We start from the raw sequence: 18,237 nt of genomic DNA on the forward strand, positions 1-18,237 counted from the left end.
AGCCTATTTGTGATCTGATCTTCTCTCTATTTCTTGGAAACATTGTGGAGTAAATACAACACATGTATAGAACCAAGTTTTTGCGTAATCATGTCGGATCTCTCTAGTTAAACAACTGAATACAACAATGTTGTTATTAGTAGATGCAACATGATGTAAACTCTTTGGTGATTTGACCCTTTGGTGGTGAATGTCTCCAAAATAGTCATTTCGCTAATTTTAAACATTATGTTATTATTTCCATTTAATTAGTACAGTTTCGTATGTAATTTTTTATATATACAGTATATATTTTTTTTTGCTAATGTGGCAACCGAAAAAAAAAAGAAAAAGAAAAAAAAAAAAGCAAAATCGCGAGAGGCGCAACACAACACCGCTCCGGTCAATCAAATTGGTAAATTAGGGTTTTAAACCCAATCGTGGCCATTTTCGAAACCGTAACAAAGCTCATCAATCATCATGTTGACGGCTCTCCGATCTCGTTGCTCATCTCTTATTCAAGATCAATCATGGAAGCTAGGTTTATCATCTGCTCTGAATCGCATCTTAGCCTCCTCTCCATTTTTCTCTTCAACCGCCTGGCCCAAAGATGTCTCAGAGATTCTCACGCTTCCCGAAGTGGAGAAGATACTCGCCGACGTGAAAGCTGATAACGTTACGGTAGTTCCAACTCACAATCACTGCTTCTGGGCTGATTACATGGTCGTCGCCACCGGAAGATCCGATTGGCACTTAAAAAACATCGCTCAAGCATTAGTCTATAAGGTACACACGTCTTCCACCTTCTTCTTCTATCGTTGAGATTGTTTGATTTGGGTTTTAGCCAATTTTGTGAATTCGTTATGTTAGAATTGACCAATTTTGTGAATTCGATATGTGAGAATTGACCTATGATGGATAATGAGTAGCTCTGTTTTGTGAAATTTGTTATTTTGTGAACATTATAAAGAGTGATCAAATGGTTTCTTTCACAGGCGAAGCAAAAGCAGAAAGGAGCAAAACATATAATGCTGCCATCTGTGCAAGGGTACGATAGCAAGTGGGTTGTCATAGACTACGGTTCGTGTGTTCATGTTTCTTCTATCTACACAAAAGTGTTGATTTTTGTGATACTTGTTTGGAGTTGTGTTTGGGTTGTAATTCTCTGGATAACGTGTAGGGAAGTTTGTAGTCCATGCACTTGATGAGAAAGCCAGGGTTTATTTCAATTTGGAAAGCCTTTGGACTGCTGAAACATCTGGTACTGATTCTTCTGATCTTCAGGTAAACAAACAAGTCGCATTTTTTTGTTTTTTTGTTTTGAACGCCTTACATTAGTGGTTCACTGCTTAATTTTGTGTGATTGTGAATAAAAGTCACTTGATGGAAGGTCTGTTTCTTGCTTGAGTAGTTTGATTGTATTGATTTGAACCTAGCCAGTTATTAGATAGCATCTCCGCCATATGTGACTACATGCTTCTCTTGCTATTATAGAATCTATTTTAGGATTAACATATCTATATATCTTCTGATCTCTTATTAAAGCTCTTTACAATGAGGTATTTAGTCTATTTTTGTTTATCTGCTTAAGTGCTCCTGAGAAAACAATTGAGTAGTTTAGTTTATAACGCATAGGTTTGTTGTCTTTATTGATTCTAATGAAACTTTTTGTTGTTGTTGTTGTTGTTGTAGGATCTTCAAAAGGCTTTTGTAAAGGTCAGACCAATAAACAATTCAAAAAGGAAACCGGCGAAAGTGAGTTCTTGATTCGGTTCGATGGACATACAATCATCTTCTCGAGTCTAGACGGGTTGAGAATAGGAATTTAAGCCTATTTTGTCAATAACTTCCCTGTTTTTTTTTTTTTAAAGTCACATGTCAATTTTTTTTTTTTAAACAACAAGTGAATAGATTAGCTCAAAGGAGCCTCTCGTAATAAAAAAAGAAAATTTGGAAAAGGAAAATATCGTATGGAAAAGGAAAATTTGTCTCTCCTAATCAAAAAAGGAAAAAACGAATTTAGCTCTCTATAAAAGGGATCTGGCCAAATTGAAAACATGTATTCTTGAATCTCAACAACAACAACAACAACATGGTATCATCCTCTCTGCTCTCGTCTGCTTCGTCTATAAGGAAATCTAGGAAAACAAGAATTTGCCTCGATTCTTTACCGGAAGATCTTCTTGTGGAGATTTCGTCAAGCATCGCAGCTTCTTCCTTGTCAGAGGTTCGTAGTCTCAGATTAGTTTCGAAACCGTTTCGTAATATCTGCGATGATCAATATGTTCTCTGCCGACTTTCGCTTCAAGAAACCCCTCTGTTCCCATGGAATCACGACAATGAAACGTTCTCCAATTTCTTTAAAAGATGTCGCAAGAATGGAAACCCCGAAGCTTTGTTTCGCAGAGGATTCATCCACTACTTTCTTGATAACCGTGAGCACAAAGGACTCAAATATTTAGCTAAAGCTGCAAAAAAAGGAAACAAAGAGGCAAAATATGTCTATGGGCTGATTCTAATCTGTCTTGGAGGCCAAACAAAACAAAAGGGTTTCAAGATCTTGTCTTCTTTTGTAAAGCCGTTGATGTCAACTACGATAGAGGATCTGGTGGAACTTCGACACAAGATTGAAAAGATTAGAGAGTTCCTTTGGGATCATGCCAACCCGGTGATGGAACGACTCAAAACAGAGTATGTTCGAGAGAAGTGCAAGTGCGACGGTAAAACCACGACGTTCTTAGCAAGGAATCCATACGGTGAGGACAAAGACATGAATACTTCTTCTGCTTGTGAGTTTTGTCTGTGGGATCACGAAGTTGAACTTTTCTGTAAGAGGATTTAGTGATCAATATAATGTATTAAATTGAAAATTAACTAATAAATAATAATTTTCGTTTCACTTTATATGCGTCTTGGATACATTCATACGAAGAAGAGTAATGGCCAATCCTCCATTGCTTCTGTTGGCATGAACCTACTACTAATAAATCCTAAAATAGAGCTTCTTTCCAATATAAATTTTATAATCTCATTCACTCCTCTTTGTCTTTGGTTACTTTGGTAAACAACTAAACATAAAAGTTGAGTTCTTTCTGGCATCTTCTTTGAATTTGTGATTCTTGATGAGGGAGATTTACAATACATCTGAAGACTACATTGCGTATAAATTAATGGTAGCATGAAAAGAATGAGGAACCAAAAACTTCTCTTATATATGAAACTATTAGAGTTGGCTAAACACTGCAGGTTCTGTTTTAAATAGAGATGATGGAAGCGTGCATCAATTCCGGAGAGCCCTTGTAGGTAAGCTCAACAAAAGTACCTGCCCCTTCTCCTTTCGCAAGTCTTCCAGGGTTTACACACACACACTTGACTGCATCTTCTCCTTCCCCAAGAGATAAAACCTTCACAACATTCAGAAATACATTCAGCAACTCTTCTTTTATTTCTAGCTTCTGAATTTGATGCCACTATTAACATACTGACTCACCTTCACGAAGTACCTCATGTCTGATGGAAGCAGGAGAATATCCGGGATTGATGAAATCTCTAGCGCCTTAGGAGCGAGTGAGGAATCATAAGGGAGGCTCTCGGGAGGTGGATACAGAGGATAAAAGCTGTTCCATAAGAATCCAATTTTTGAGTATTTTGTAGCTGAGAATATATAGATGGAACTACTAACTGCAAAAGTTACCTTCGCTGACGGAGGAGATGGCTAGCAAGTCTGGACATGCGATCAGTGGGGACTCCACTTGGATTTCTTGACATCTCTTCACCACTCAGGTGTTTTAGTACATCCACCGTGCAACAACCTACCTTTACCTGAGAATATCCAATTAATGCTTATATTGTAAGAACTTGAAAAAACCTGGCTTCATACAAGAGAACTGCCACAGTGATTTTCTTACCTGGTTTGCCTCAAAGGTTCCCGGATTTGATAGACTGGTCATCTGTAATGTATGAGGAGAGAAAGACGAAAAATACAGTAAATATATATATCCACCTGTGCAAGGAACATTAAGTGATGAAACCGAGACTTTGTTAATGAGAAGAATCTAATACCTGATGTTCGAGATCAGGTATGTGAATGTCGAAAGGAGGCTGATAACACAAAAGGGGAAACTTGTCACATCAACATAGAGAAGAGAAATGCGTAAATGCGAGAAGAGAGATTTTGAGAGAAAGAGAAAAGAGCACCTGTGGGAATATGAAATCATGGTTAGCATCACGGATGGATGGCACCAGAACCACTCTTACTTCTGAACCCATGAATTCCGTATAATCTTGCAACTGAGAAACTCAAACATAAACATCTTTGTTTATTCCAAAGTCGGTCAGTTTATATATACTACTGTCCTATTTTCAGTACCTTCCTGACGACTTCCATTTGAAATATCTCATTGAAGGTGGCATCAACAGCTCCTTTCTTAATCTCCGGATGCTCAGAATCCACAAATGGTCCAAGCTGAGTTTGGAAATAAAACATAAGTGATCCCAAGACACAATCACACAAGAGACAAAGTCTACAGGATGTCTGAATGCATTTTAGTTACTCACCAGCACGAGTAACTGTGGTGGCTTTCTTCTTGCATAGGCTAGTAGCTCATTCAGTGGCTCAAACAGCAAGTTGTCTGATGTGGTGAATGGTCCGGATGCAATAATCTATCAACAGAAAGACCTTTAAGTATCATTTCCGGTCGAATCCCCAACAAGAATGTTAAAATGCTAACATGTTTCTGAACAAACCACCCTTGTGCTTGATAATGAAAACTTAATATCTATGCATGAAAAACATGCATACATACTTTTCAAATATCACTAAAAACGAAAAAGGGAATATAACATACTAATGTTGACTGACAATATCGAAGTCAGTAACTAAAGGATCTCCAGTCTTTGTAGTTACCAACCTAGCTGTTATGAACCTCTACTAGCTAACCATATCAGCTTTGTGATCCCTAAATTTCTCAACATTTTGCATTTCACTCATCGCAACAAATTGATTATGTGTGTAATATAGGAAAGAAATGTGCCCAAACAAGAAAAGACAAAAAAAAAACAATGTTTCCAAAGAAAAAAAAGTATTAGCACTGGTTGCATACTTACAAATGAAACCCCTGATAATTCATGAGATTCTTCTGCAGACGTTACGACCTCCGGATCCAAGTTTTGCCTCTTAGCAGGAGGAAGATCCGCATCAGCAGTAAGTGTTGAAGGAACTGAATCCACTAGCTTGGATGCAGTGAGATAATGTCCACTAGGATTTTGTCCCTCAATGCCAACTATCTGCATTATATTCAGACCATCTCCACATAAATATTACGAGTCTTCTGTGGGAAAAAAAAAACAGAACCTAAATCTGGTGGCTTTAAGCTATCACCTGGCCAGGGAAAATGGAGAACTGATCTAGTTTGTTTAAGTCCAGTGGAACACGCTGTCCTGAAGTACGCTCGGCACTGAAATCATCGAATTTGTTGGCATCAGGATAGGGAGACTCTGGATATTTCATGTTTAAAAGACAGTTATGCCAATAACTAGCTATATACGATTATACCTATATAGGACCACAATGTATTAAGTCATTCGGGTATCCAAATTCTAAAGAGCTTATGCATCTGAATTTTACAACTTTTTCTAAGACATGAGTCATAATCCTTCGCAATAATATACAAAGACAAGTGAAGCCATAATTGAGTTACCTGCTCTGCAATAGAATGGACTTGTCATTCAAATGCCCTTCTGCATCACAGCAAATCATTCCCACCGCAAATATGCTTCTCTGAAGCAATCAGTAGCACAATGTAAGCAACTCTATACCCCAATGTTAACATATTTGACATGAAAGTAGTGTGTACAAGCAAAGCTACCTGTGAAGCAACAGCAGGATCCACCTGTTCCTCATATAAGCCTGAGGCAGCAAATGCATCTGCATGCCTTACGATCCGGTTCTCAAGTGCATTAAACCTATCCTCAGTTCTGTCATACATGAACCTGCAACCTGGTTCAGGGCCTGAGCCATTGACTTTTAGAGAACACCGCTGGCTGGTTTGAACTCTCTTAATGATATCATCCTCACTGTTTTCTACATCATGATTGTTTCCATTCTCTGCATGAGCCGCCACATTACCTATGTTGAACTTCACCACAAACTTTTCGACTCGTCGCCCAAAAGGTGTCACATGTCCAACTGACTTCCCAGTAGAGTAACCGTAATCTCTTGATCTACTTATCGAATCAAATGGATCCGGATGTAACCGTTGAGACTTGTTTGTAGGGGTAGTTACAATCTCTTCAGTATCTTCAGGCATCTTGTCCAAAAGCCTAGATCAAAAACCAAATTTATGTCTTTCAAAATCAAATCTGGTAAAAGTTGACGCAACTAGAAAACAAAACCTGGTAGAAAGCACTTACATATCTACATCTCTATTTGAGTAAAGATGCAGACCAGATTCTTCCTCTCTCATAATAGATTCTTTCTGTTCGTTCTGAAGATGCAATACAAACCCATCCATCTCATCCTTATTTACAGTTTGATCAAGAAGCTGTCTGTTGCATTTGCATCCAACCCAAACACAAATGAAAACAAAACTCAGTTCTCTACTTTAAAAATAACATCACCAAGGAAATTTATACATAATTAGGCCTTAGAATCACTAACAGAACCACTCTCAAACATGAAACTCATTACTTCATTACTCGTTGTTGAACTACTACACATACACTTATAATCTCTATTGGGGATTAAAAGCATTGAATTTGACAATGAATTGGAGCATTTGGGTAGATGGCGAATTAACAAAAAGAAGTGATGTTTTACCGATTGAGATGATAAAGTTCCCAACTTGAAACGAGATCAGAAGGGTTAAGACTGTAGTTTATACAGAGAGTGACACCTGATTGATTAGAACAAAGAAACAAAAAGTCATAAGATCTGGGCAGAGAGAATCATTCATTAGGGGGGATAAGTGTCGCGTCGCGCCGCTTACATTTTTTAAGAATCTCGTCTTCTTCCACAAGAGTAAAGCCGCTTCTTTTGAATTCGTTTTTAATCTCCTCATCTGTAGCCATCGCTCTTTCAACTTCACTATCACTCACTATCTGACAGAGAGTCTCTGCGTTTCCTAGTGAGAGAGAGAGAGAAAGAGAAGCTTCTTTTTTGTTGTTGTGGCGAGTGGGAGAAGACGAAGGGAAAGTGGCGGGAAAATAACTGATTTAGGGCGGGAGGATGGTTCTATTTACTGGACCCGAAGGTTTTTAATGGGCTTTCAATTTTGAAAGGGTCTTGGATTATTCATTTTAGCAATTTTGGGGCAAATTATTTTAGCTGCTTAGGTTTATATTTTTTATGAAATACTAAATTTGTTGATCGTAAACAAGTTTTTAAATATCAATTAACCTTTTTTTTTTTTGTATAACTTAAGAAGTTTCTAGACTTGTTCTATAATTTTATTTTTAAATTTTTTAATATGTGTGAGATTTATTTTATAATTTATTAATCTTTTTTTTCCTTTGTTTTTTTTTTAAAAAAAAGATTAGTGTATGCTCAAACTGATTTAAGACAATATATATTTTGGAATGTAAACTAAAAAATGTAAACTATTTTGTAAAAAACATATTTGACAGTGGAATTGCCGCCTAAATTATAAACCAAAACAAATTTAAACATAAAACAGAAACGAAATTGTTACAAAGAAAAGTTAATAATTTGAGAAATCCCACCATTTTCTCATTGGCTAGAAAAAAAAATGGCATTCAACACATGAGTTTTGAGGTCTATTCATGGCTGAACTAATGGTACACCACATGTATTCTGATCCTAGTTTTTCCACTAAATTATGTACTCATTATGTCCCTAGTAGATTGATGTTTATGATATACTTTTGTTTCTAAAAGATTGATTTTGTATACAAAAAGTATAAAATATCTTTTTTACCTTATACTTTTTTCCACATGACATTCATCTAATGGTTCATATTTACTATATCAACTTAGTAAATAAGCACCTTCAAACATTGAATATATTTAAATTTCAGCTTAGTTTTATTTTCGTAAATAATGGTGGCTAAAAGAAAAATATAAGTTTTTAAATAGATAAGATATTATATCTATATAACTATATTTTTTAAAATTTGTAGTTATATAGATTTTATTATTAGATTTTAAAAATCTTAGCTGTTAATTTTTTAAGTACAAATTAGTTTTGATTCTAATAGATTTTTTTTTACTTTTGTACAATTTATTTTATTTGATGTCTCCCCAATTTTTGTTTTTAATAAATTATATATATTTAATTAATTAATTAATTTTAATTAAGTTTTCTAATGGCAATTGAATGTAATTTTTTACACATTTTAAGGTTAGTTTCATATATTTAATCAGTGTTATAGCATTGATACTTATCTAGAATCATTAACAATATAAAACTTACAAAATAAGTGTTTTTTTTCAAGCATTCATATTTAGCATAATATTTTATCCAAAAAAAACTTTTTAAAACAATCACATAAATTATATTTTATATAAAAATACAATATAAATAAAATGAATTTCAACTCGTGCTCTAGCACAGGTATTAATCTAGTAACTTAAGAAGTTTCTAAACTTGTTCTATAATTTTTTTTTAATTTTTTAATATGTGTGAGATTTGTTTTATAATTTGTTAATCTTTTTTTAATATGTGTGAGATTTATTTTATAATTTGTTAATCTTTTTTTTCCTTTGTTTTTTTTTTAAAAAAGATTAGTGTATGCTTGAACTGATTTAAGACAATATATATTTTGGATAATATATGAAATATAAAAATATATAAAAAAATATACAAACCCTTAGAATTGACATCATCATTACCAGCCACCGAACAAATTAATGGCTAGTATGAGACTCATTTGACCACTTTGTGTTTCTAAAAGAGTTTGAGAAATAGGGTGGTCTTCAAGAGAAGAATTCATAGTTTTTGGCTGATACAATAATGGTTCTGAGGCCACCAATGGGAGCTACGATTGTCAATATAACACCAACTACTATGCAAAACTGCAAAATTTATCACACAACCAAAAAAACAAGTTGTTGCCAAATTTAACAAAGAAAAACAAAAACACATAGGTAGAAGAATAATGAAAGAGTAAAAGAAATATACCCAATTAATAGACCAAGACAATCCATACTTCTTTGGTTTCTTGAGAATAAGCCACATGATGCATGGTAGCTAATCATAGTAAACAAATTTAAAAGGTACATCAAGTGAGTTATTTCGAATTTGTTTTAGAGAAATGAATATGATTAAATTAGAGTATTCAGTTACTTACATAGTACGTTGTTGGGGCAAAGGCGAATCCTCCAAAAAACCCGAGTAATCCACCAAAAAATGGGATGCATATGGCAATGAACATCGTGAAAGCTGATCCATTGATCCAATATTATAAATTCATATGTTACATTATTTATGTAGGAGTATTGATTCAGTTGTGAACTAAAAAACTTACCAACATATAGAGTACGAGTGATGAAGCGGAGTTTGAAAGAAGGATTGAACATCATCTTCTTTACCAAAAAGGTTTCGAGCATGTCAAAGACAGGCATCGCGTATATTTGATAGCTTCCAACGACATGGACAACCACAAATGCGTTAGCAATGGCGATAAGCCATATTGGTTTTTGCAAGGTCATGAGAACATTGTCGTCCACAGTGTTTCCAAAAATATAGTAGCAAACAAATGCAACGGGGAAGTAGCAGATGGCGACGACAATGTAGGCAACTACTACTCCTTTCCACATTGCAATCTTTGATGGTTTTTCAGGAGTCGAAGGAATAGTAGCTTGAATCTCCAACACAACGTTGTGACCTGCGTAAGCAAATGCCACATCTCCTAATGTATTCAAGAAGTTGAATACATTTCCCGAGGTCGTTGAGGCTCTAAACGAGTAGTCTACATTTTGTTGAACTCCTTTCTTCACCGAGGTTGCCCAAGCGATTGTTGAGTAGCTCCATATTTTACAACCACGTACAATAAATATGATGTTAACATTAAGACTATATTAACAATTGATTTTGAGTTGAACTTACCTCAGAGACATTACGGCAGCAGCAAGGGAGACGATAGACATGGAGTTAAAATTAGGGAGATGAGCTAAAACAAAATGTACGGAAGCAAAGATCATGATCCAATACGTAGTTCTTATATTTTTGCAATCCGTGCAAAGAAGGTCATGGATTTTTTTCAATGACTTCCCTCCTGTAACCATGTACACAATATCCACACCTATTTCAACGATTAGCTGTTGTGGCACCACGATCCAGAGTCCAAGCTTCTCTCCCAAACGCGTGTTGACCCAATTCGTGGTACCTGTCGAACCTCTTCCCTGGAACCATCTCGTGCATTTGCACCATTTGCCATAGTGTGTAGAATGTTATCGCCCATGACAGTATCATTATTGTCACTCCAGGTCCCCTGCCATAAAAAATTCAGTGTGTATAATTATAATCACAAGTATATTTGAGATAACTATATATTTTATATATTGACAAGAGATTGGATATATATACCATCCGAGGTTCGACATGGCGTAAGGCAAGCTAAGTACACCAGCGCCGACCATGGCGGTGACATTGTGAAACGCAGAGTACCACCATTTGGCATTTCTAGAGGATGTTATCGGTAACCAATCGTCTACATTCTTCTGCTTTGTGGACGCATCCTTTTTTGGAGAACACTGATTTTCCCCCATGTTATTTTGGCTTTTTGTGTACCTTGTGAGTTGTGACAATAATTACTAATAGTTCTCAGTTTATCTATACAAATTCATATAACTATTTTCTTCCATCTAATCAATTTTTAAAAAGAATGTGTGGGTTGTTGTTGCCTTATGACAGGTTAGTTCGTTTTCTGTTTCACAAGATAAACCATAAGTTCTTGGAATTGTTGCGGTGTATGGTCTCTAATTACTTAGTAACACATGGCTTTTATTTTTGGTCTATTGGCATGCATGATGAATGAGTTCGGTAAAGTCAATGCTTCCTTAAACTGCATGAAGATCTGGATGGTCTAATCTAATGAGTGTAATTTTGCTGTATAAATGCTTCCTATCAGTTATTGATTTTTTATTTTACTTTTATCTACTAACTTTTTTTTTTTTTTTTCTAACTGTTATATCAAATTACTAATTTAGGGGATGATATTACAAGCCACATTCATGCTTTTAGGTGAAACATTTTTTTTTTGTTCACAACTACGTAAATACATACTTAAACCAGTTTGTATTTTGTAGCCCACACACACACAATAAAACTCCACGCAGAAAGATCCAATTATCCCTAGATTCAATGACCATACAAAAAAATCGGCGTAAAACTAAAATACTATTGATGAAGAAAAGTAAACGAATTTAATTTGCTATGGGCCAAGACCCAAAAAAAAAAAAAACTCATGTAATTAAAAAAAACCCAATTAATGTATCCCATGCAAAAAAATTAGAAGAGTCAAGGTCCAAGGACGCGAAAAGAGACCACAAAAAAAAAAGGTAAAAAAAAAAAAAATGTAAAATTCGTCAAAACACTGAGGTGTCGAATAGTAATTGCATATCAGAATTCAGAAGATTCTAATCTTTAAAAAGGAGCCAGAAACGACTCAAAGGTCAAGTCAGAGACTCTGAGTTCGTCGCCTACAAATTAATCTTTCTTCCTTCGTTTCTTCAGATTCACGCTTTCTCCTCACTCGGTTATATTTTTCGTAGCTTGTTCATTCAGATATGGCTTCTTCAAGATGGATCAGGCCCGAGGTACCCCACAGATCTCATTTGAGCTTTTTTTCATCTTCTTTTCTAACCCTTGCATGCGCGTTACTTAAAAGTATTTATTAAAGCGATCTGGCTTTTTTTAAATCAGTTAGAAATCGTTATTTAATGAGAGTTAAGCACTGATCTGTTTTGGTTTGTGTGATTTTGGAACATGTCCAACGAATTAGGGTTTTGCGGCTGTCTAGTGTCTATAGATCTAATCTGTATATGAGATAGAAAGTAGAAACCATGTCATCTCTAGCCGTTTGATCTGAAAAATATTGATCTCAAACTGATTGGTTTGTGTGTGGGATTATAGGTGTATCCACTGTTTGCTGCAGTGGGAGTTGCTGTTGGAATTTGCGGGATGCAGCTTGTTAGGAACATCTCCACCAACCCTGAAGTCAGGTACATATATATACATACTGTCACTAATCATGAGGTCTCTTGACCAATGATTAATCGAGTTATTCGTTCATGACCTATTTACATTTGTATATATAATTTTTTTTTCTCTATCTAGCTAGCATGTCCTATTGTATGAAAGGTTGATTTGGGTGTATATTAACATGTGGAAGTGAAACTGGTACGTGTATATATTAGGGTGACAAAGGAGAATAGGACGGCTGGTATACTTGACAACCACGCAGAAGGAGAGAGGTACGCGGAGCACGGTCTGAGGAAGTTTGTGCGCAACAAAGCTCCTCAAATCATGCCATCTATCAATGGCTTCTTCTCCGACCCCAAGTACTGAAATGAAGGAGACTTATCAATTATCATGTTAGGGATTTGGGAATAAAACATGGTGTGATTGTTTCTAGTACACCATATTTCGTCTGTATGAAAACCATATCACTTAAAAACAGTTTTGAAATGGTTATGATGTTGAAGATTATAATTTAATTTGTCTTGGTAATAATGGTAATAATGGATGAATTTGAGAGTTAAACACTAGTGGCCCTTGGATTTCGCACCTTGGTTCCTCTGTTTCTTGTTTTGTATTAAACCATCACTTGAAACATCTTGGAAATGGTATATTAAGTGGCAATCAAACATGTTTTTGATAACGACAAAGAATTAACAATCCCAAATAGTATTAATTATATATCACTCGAGAGACAACATTATTTTTTAGCATAAAATAAAATATGACAACAATCCCAATAAGACCAGACCAGTACTACTTGAAAAACAGACAAGATTATTCACATAAGCCAAGTACTATCAACATGATCCAAGAAAGTGCAAAAACCTATCAGTGGAGGACCATTAAACAAGTGTTCAATCTTAAACCTTCTGAGTTTTTGCGTTTCTGTATTGTAATACAGCACAGTGGGTGCTTCATCAACAAAACTGTCTGGTGCGAAAACAAGTTCTTTTGTTCCAATGGTACCTATGAAACGAAACCACCTCCTATTTTCAACAGTTTCTATCCACCTCCTATTTTCAATAGTTTCTTTCCAACCAGAAACCACAATGTCTTCTTTTAACCAGACTCCTATTTCATTTCTAGCCCATATTCTCAAAAGTCCAGTGTATTCGTCAACCATAATAGATACGGCAATTTTCCCATTGTAATTCACCACGTCCCAACCACGACGAGTAAAGTTAATTTGCTTAGGTAAATCAATGACACTAAAGTTTTCAGACGTTAAGTTGAAGCACATGATCAGAGATTTGTCACTATTGGTGTCATGAGCTCCATAGTACAAAACCCCTCCTTTAAATAGTCCTTCAGTATATGGTTCATGATCACGCTTGCATTTGATCCGTCTCCAAGTTTCTCCACCGGATCCCACCGTGCAAATCTGATATCTCCTAGACTGTTTCCACCATGTTACACATAAAACCTTGAATACCTTCGAAGCTTCATCGTATCCGAAAAAAGAATCTATGGTTTTTCTTTCATTCGCTTGGATCTCCGGTAAAGTCCGAAACATTTTCGTACCCGGATTGCAAATCACAAACTTAGTATTCAACTGTAGACAGATCAAACCTCGGACGGGTTGAGAAACTCTAGAGCCCATTGGCTCACGAGGGATACGCAACTGTTGTTGACCAGAGGACAACAATGGTTCCTCCTCTTGATAAACAGAGTGACACAACACCTCCTTGTCATATCGGCTATACATAAGTTTTTCCTCTTGATCATAAACAGAGTGATACCACAACGCCTCATGTTCAGGTGGATGGGGTAAAGATCGCTTTACCCAGAACATCAGTCGAGGCCTTGTCGATGATCTCCTCAAGTAAAGATTTTTGAAGTCTTCCCCACGGATAAGAGAGGCCCATTGCTTCGAGATGACAATGCATTTCACCAAGGATTTCAGAGGCAGCCGTGACAGAATGTCCATTTGTAGATCTAGCGGAAGTGTTTCGAAACTTGTTGGCTTGTCCATTTGTTTTTCTTCTTAATTCTTTTTCTCTAATGTATTAATTATGATGTGCTTGCTCTAATGTATTAGACAAAACCACAGATGTGATGTATTTATAGGAAAATCTTAACATCTCTGTTTAATGAGATGAGTAGGAGACTTTAGTTTAACTTGTTGCGTCGTATCTTTTATTCTTTACTTTTAGTTTCTTAACTCTCTCAAGTTTGTTTACATCTAAAAACAAAAGAAGAAATTTTAGTTCCACACGCTAAAAACTTACTAAAATTACTAGCCAATTAGCATTGAGATCATTGGATACCAAGTTTATGATTATGAACGTGACTGCTGATACATTCGCTTTAGTAGCTCAGTTCTTGCGAGTTGAATCACACGTCAAAACATATTAACTTGACGACATTTATTTCTTTCTTTTAACCGCAAGAAAAATTAACGGAAATTAAAGGGTTTTAGATCACTTTTAAGAAGAAAAGAAAGGTGTCACACGTCAAAAACTCACTAATATCGTCTATTTATGAGTAATTATTAACAGAGAGGTTTGGTGCACCGCATCATGCCTTGAAATAAGGTTCTTTCATCGTAGACATCTATCTACTCGTCGATCCACAAAAAACAACAATTCGAATTCAAAAACAGAAAACACGTCTTAACTTTTTAAAGAAGCAGCTAGCTTTTTTTTTCTTTCTCTACAGTACGTAACACGGCCAACTTGAACGTTATATCACATTGGGTTAATTAAGTAACGTATAAGTTATATGCATTTTAAACATAATCAAGTATATTGTTAAATGCTAATCGACACAACTAATAATATTAACCTACCATTGACGTTTAGATACTGTGTAATAATAATATCCACTAACACGCCGTGGCCTTTAAACAATTTTCTTATTATCCGAAGACAAAATTATATATACATCAAGTGTAAGTATCGTTGCCACAAGACACGTTCACCCTCATTGACCTCGTTAGCTAGTCGTTATTTTATAAAAACATTTCAATAATGATCGTACGTTGTCTCACATCAATAGATATACATTGAAAAAGACAATCGAACCAAACAAAAAACAAAAAAAAAAGAGTAGGAAGAAAATTACTACTCCTCTCTTAATGATGATGATTTCCACTCAAGATTCAATCACAAGTTCACAATAAGCAGAAAGATTTTGGTGCCAAGTGTGTGTGACTTAAAAGGTTTTAGTTCATCGTGCACACCTAGTCGTTAATCCACCAAAGCCAATTTCAAATATAGAAACACGTTTTAACTCTCTCTTTTTTTTTCGAAGTTTTTACAGCCTTTCACTTAGTTTGTTTTATACACAATTGTTGAAAGGGACGCATTAAAAAGTTATTCTCCGATTCTTGTAAGAGTGTTGTTTCATCTATCTTCTAGACTGAAACAATAACTACGCTGACACATCAAATATGATTTTAAAAAGGGTACTAATTGATTTTCGATCTAAAATATAGATATACTAGAAGTCATTCCGTGCTACGCACGGATTTAGCTTACATTGTTTTTGAATTTTAGTAATTTGGATATTATAGTTCTTTTATTTGTTTACTCAGCAATTGTTATTTTAATGATTTTTAAAATATACTGATCATTTCAATATTTTTTGGGTTCTTTTGTTTAGTGTTACTTAAATTTTCCTTTTATATATAGTATTAGAGTATTTCAACATGTAGAGAAATTTTTGATTACATAGTAGTGTGTTTATGGTTTTTTCTCCCTTTAGACTTTCAAGACATATTAAGCATTCTCTATCTTTTTATTTTCTTTCTTGTGTTTGCACAAATTATATTACCACTGACATCTACAAAACCATGAAAATTTTGGAAAATAACTTACATGAATACAATCTAAATATGAAATTTAGGTAAACAACAATGAACTTAATAAATATATTTTACCAGCTAATTTTTGGTGAGGTAAAAAATGCAATCACATCCCTCAATATAATTTATTCTTTATACATTCTAATACAAATTAAAATTTCTTTTACGAAATTTTAATAATGAAAATGAATCCAAGTAAATAAAGTTATAAAAAAATTACTCTAAGTTTTGGTGTAGTATAAAAATGCAATAGTTTTGTTCCATTGCTGAAATGATTGTTTAGATCTGTCTTTTTAGCTTTATCATAAATGCAATTGAATAAAACAAATATTTATTTTCTCGTACCTATTTAGAAGAAAAACCGCAGAATATTATAATATCAAATGTCATAATAAAAAAGTGTCTTAGGAAGTAAAATATTATATGTGAAAGTGGAAAATGTTATGAGAATATTTGTTGATCTTTTATTTTTAAGATGGTTAATCTAAAGCTATTTGATACTAAGATTCCTAAAAAATGATACCAATATACAATTAGCATATATTACTCACAAGTCACAACTATAGAAGTCAAATTAATTGATATAGAAAAATGCAACTCATATCAAATTAATTGATATAAAAAGACATCACAATCTTAACAACATGATTTTTTTAAGCATATGATAGTAACATCACAAACTAAATTTACAATGGAGAGACTCATATGCATCATCTTATAAGAAGAAGTTTTAGTCTACTTTATACACTGTTAATTATAATATAGCAAATTTAAAATGCTACTAATAATCTTAATATAGCGATAATAATGCACTATTATAGAGAGACAAATAATAGCAAAGGAAAAAATGATATCGTTTGTACACCCTCTAAGATGGCACCGACAAAGACAACATTTACAAAATCGCTATCAAAACGAAATGATAGCGTTTTTTCGTGTGCTAAAAATACGCATATTTCTTGTAGTGATGTTGAATATATTAAATCATGATAGTTCATTTTTTCATGAGGTAGTAGTATTAATATAATCAACAAACACGACAACCCTAGAGTAAATATAAAATATGGTTCAAGGCCCGGACCGAGGCCCAACCCATAGGGTAAGCAAATGAAGCCAAGCATTATGGCATCAAATTTTTTGGAACCCGCATACTTTAGACCAGAAGTTTTTTTTTTCTTTTATGTAGAAAAAAATAAAATTATAAGTTCAGTTATTATTAGATTTTTTTTATAAGTTCAAGTGTTATATAAGAAAAACATATATTTTTCATGTAGATATATCCAATTTGTATAAATATTTAAATAAATATGAAAACATTGAAAAGACAAAAAAATGTGAGCAAGCAAAACGAACATATTTCGGTTTATGGACTTAGAAACTATCTTATGAAAATAATTTTTTATATTACTATTCTTATTATTTTATTTACGATAATGAAAATGGTTTCTTAAAAACAAAGTGGCATAGGTCATCCAAAATTGCCGGACCGGTCCATGGAGATTAGGAAATACATACATAAACACTCTAATGAATAAGTAAATTTGTCAAACATTCTCACATTATATTTTTCTGATGCATTTTTAATGCAAACAATAAACATGATAACCTGCAAAAAAAATATTTAAAATTATTCAAGAATACCTATTGAAATATGGAAAATATATAAAAATAATATAATTCTTCATAGGAACCTAATGACTGAAATTAAATAATCATGACTGAAAAAATCTCTTAAAATGAGAGCAATTAGGGACTCAAATTTAATTTTATGGAAAACTGATTGAATTCTAATATTATGGAAAACAAATAGGTAATATCTAATGGGGAATAAATAAGTAAGCAATTATCAAATTACTTACATAAAACATCCCACCATTAGATTATATAGGATTAAACTCCAGAAACTAAACCCAGTAATGGATACTCAGAAATTAAAATTTTACTCAAAAATTTATGAATTTATAAGATAATTTTGAGAACACGTAAACATCTACAATCTAACATAATTTAGATTCCTTTCTTGCTTATGAATCATTTATAAGATGGAAACCCATAAATAAATTTTTGACATAATTTAGAATCCGTTCTTGCTGTGAATCATACATAAGATTGAAACATATTTTTATAATGTCAAAATAACCTATAATCAGATTGTTTTTAGGATGAAACCACAAACTGATAAATGGTGGGTTTAGATTGGAAAGGTCTAATTGAAGAAGGGAAGAAGGAAATGAAGCCAAGCATTATGGCATCA

At 34.0% G+C, this 18,237-nt stretch overlaps 4 protein-coding genes and 2 pseudogenes across 6 annotated transcripts; 3 read left to right on the forward strand and 3 right to left on the reverse strand.

Moving 5' to 3' along the window:
- Positions 1-275: 275 nt before the first annotated feature.
- LOC104787775 (protein Iojap-related, mitochondrial) lies at positions 276-1,937 on the forward strand. Its single transcript, XM_010513407.3, has 4 exons — positions 276-765; positions 975-1,059; positions 1,160-1,263; positions 1,672-1,937. The coding sequence occupies exons 1-4, from the start codon at positions 460-462 to the stop codon at positions 1,744-1,746; spliced, it is 570 nt and encodes a 189-aa protein (XP_010511709.2). The 5' UTR covers positions 276-459; the 3' UTR covers positions 1,747-1,937.
- A 32-nt stretch (positions 1,938-1,969) lies between these two features.
- LOC104789676 (putative F-box protein At1g67623 pseudogene) lies at positions 1,970-2,881 on the forward strand (annotated as a pseudogene). Its single transcript, XR_015557741.1, has one exon. The product of XR_015557741.1 is annotated as a putative F-box protein At1g67623 pseudogene (transcript).
- Positions 2,882-3,079: 198 nt separating this feature from the next.
- LOC104787776 (uncharacterized) lies at positions 3,080-7,152 on the reverse strand. 2 transcript variants are annotated; one of them, XM_087451094.1, is made up of 15 exons: positions 6,966-7,152; positions 6,797-6,872; positions 6,391-6,525; positions 5,847-6,300; positions 5,679-5,758; positions 5,360-5,475; positions 5,086-5,265; positions 4,537-4,641; positions 4,349-4,444; positions 4,177-4,269; positions 4,042-4,080; positions 3,888-3,929; positions 3,674-3,801; positions 3,470-3,596; positions 3,080-3,383 (listed from the first exon to the last, which is right to left on the reverse strand). In XM_087451094.1, exons 5-15 carry the CDS (start codon positions 5,704-5,706, stop codon positions 3,234-3,236), a joined length of 1,104 nt encoding a protein of 367 aa, XP_087307220.1. In that variant the 5' UTR covers positions 5,707-5,758; positions 5,847-6,300; positions 6,391-6,525; positions 6,797-6,872; positions 6,966-7,152; the 3' UTR covers positions 3,080-3,233. The 2 variants fall into 2 exon arrangements, with proteins under 2 accessions (XP_087307220.1, XP_010511711.1); XM_010513409.3 differs by having other exon boundaries at positions 5,360-5,435; positions 6,966-7,151.
- A 1,758-nt stretch (positions 7,153-8,910) lies between these two features.
- On the reverse strand, positions 8,911-10,704 carry LOC104787777 (lysine histidine transporter-like 2). Its single transcript, XM_087452809.1, has 6 exons — positions 10,523-10,704; positions 10,043-10,427; positions 9,462-9,961; positions 9,285-9,376; positions 9,116-9,184; positions 8,911-9,009 (listed from the first exon to the last, which is right to left on the reverse strand). Exons 2-6 carry the CDS (start codon positions 10,219-10,221, stop codon positions 8,911-8,913), a joined length of 939 nt encoding a protein of 312 aa, XP_087308935.1. The 5' UTR covers positions 10,222-10,427; positions 10,523-10,704.
- Positions 10,705-11,457: 753 nt separating this feature from the next.
- LOC104787778 (uncharacterized) lies at positions 11,458-12,700 on the forward strand. The gene is made up of 3 exons (XM_087451095.1): positions 11,458-11,754; positions 12,071-12,159; positions 12,355-12,700. The coding sequence occupies exons 1-3, from the start codon at positions 11,725-11,727 to the stop codon at positions 12,503-12,505; spliced, it is 270 nt and encodes an 89-aa protein (XP_087307221.1). The 5' UTR covers positions 11,458-11,724; the 3' UTR covers positions 12,506-12,700.
- Positions 12,701-12,956: 256 nt separating this feature from the next.
- On the reverse strand, positions 12,957-14,150 carry LOC104787779 (putative F-box protein At1g70960 pseudogene; annotated as a pseudogene).
- Positions 14,151-18,237: the final 4,087 nt, after the last annotated feature.

This window comes from Camelina sativa, chromosome 5, assembly GCF_030686135.1.
Source record: "Camelina sativa cultivar CO46 ecotype springtype chromosome 5, ASM3068613v1".
In the NCBI taxonomy this organism is placed as follows: Eukaryota; Viridiplantae; Streptophyta; class Magnoliopsida; order Brassicales; family Brassicaceae; genus Camelina; species Camelina sativa.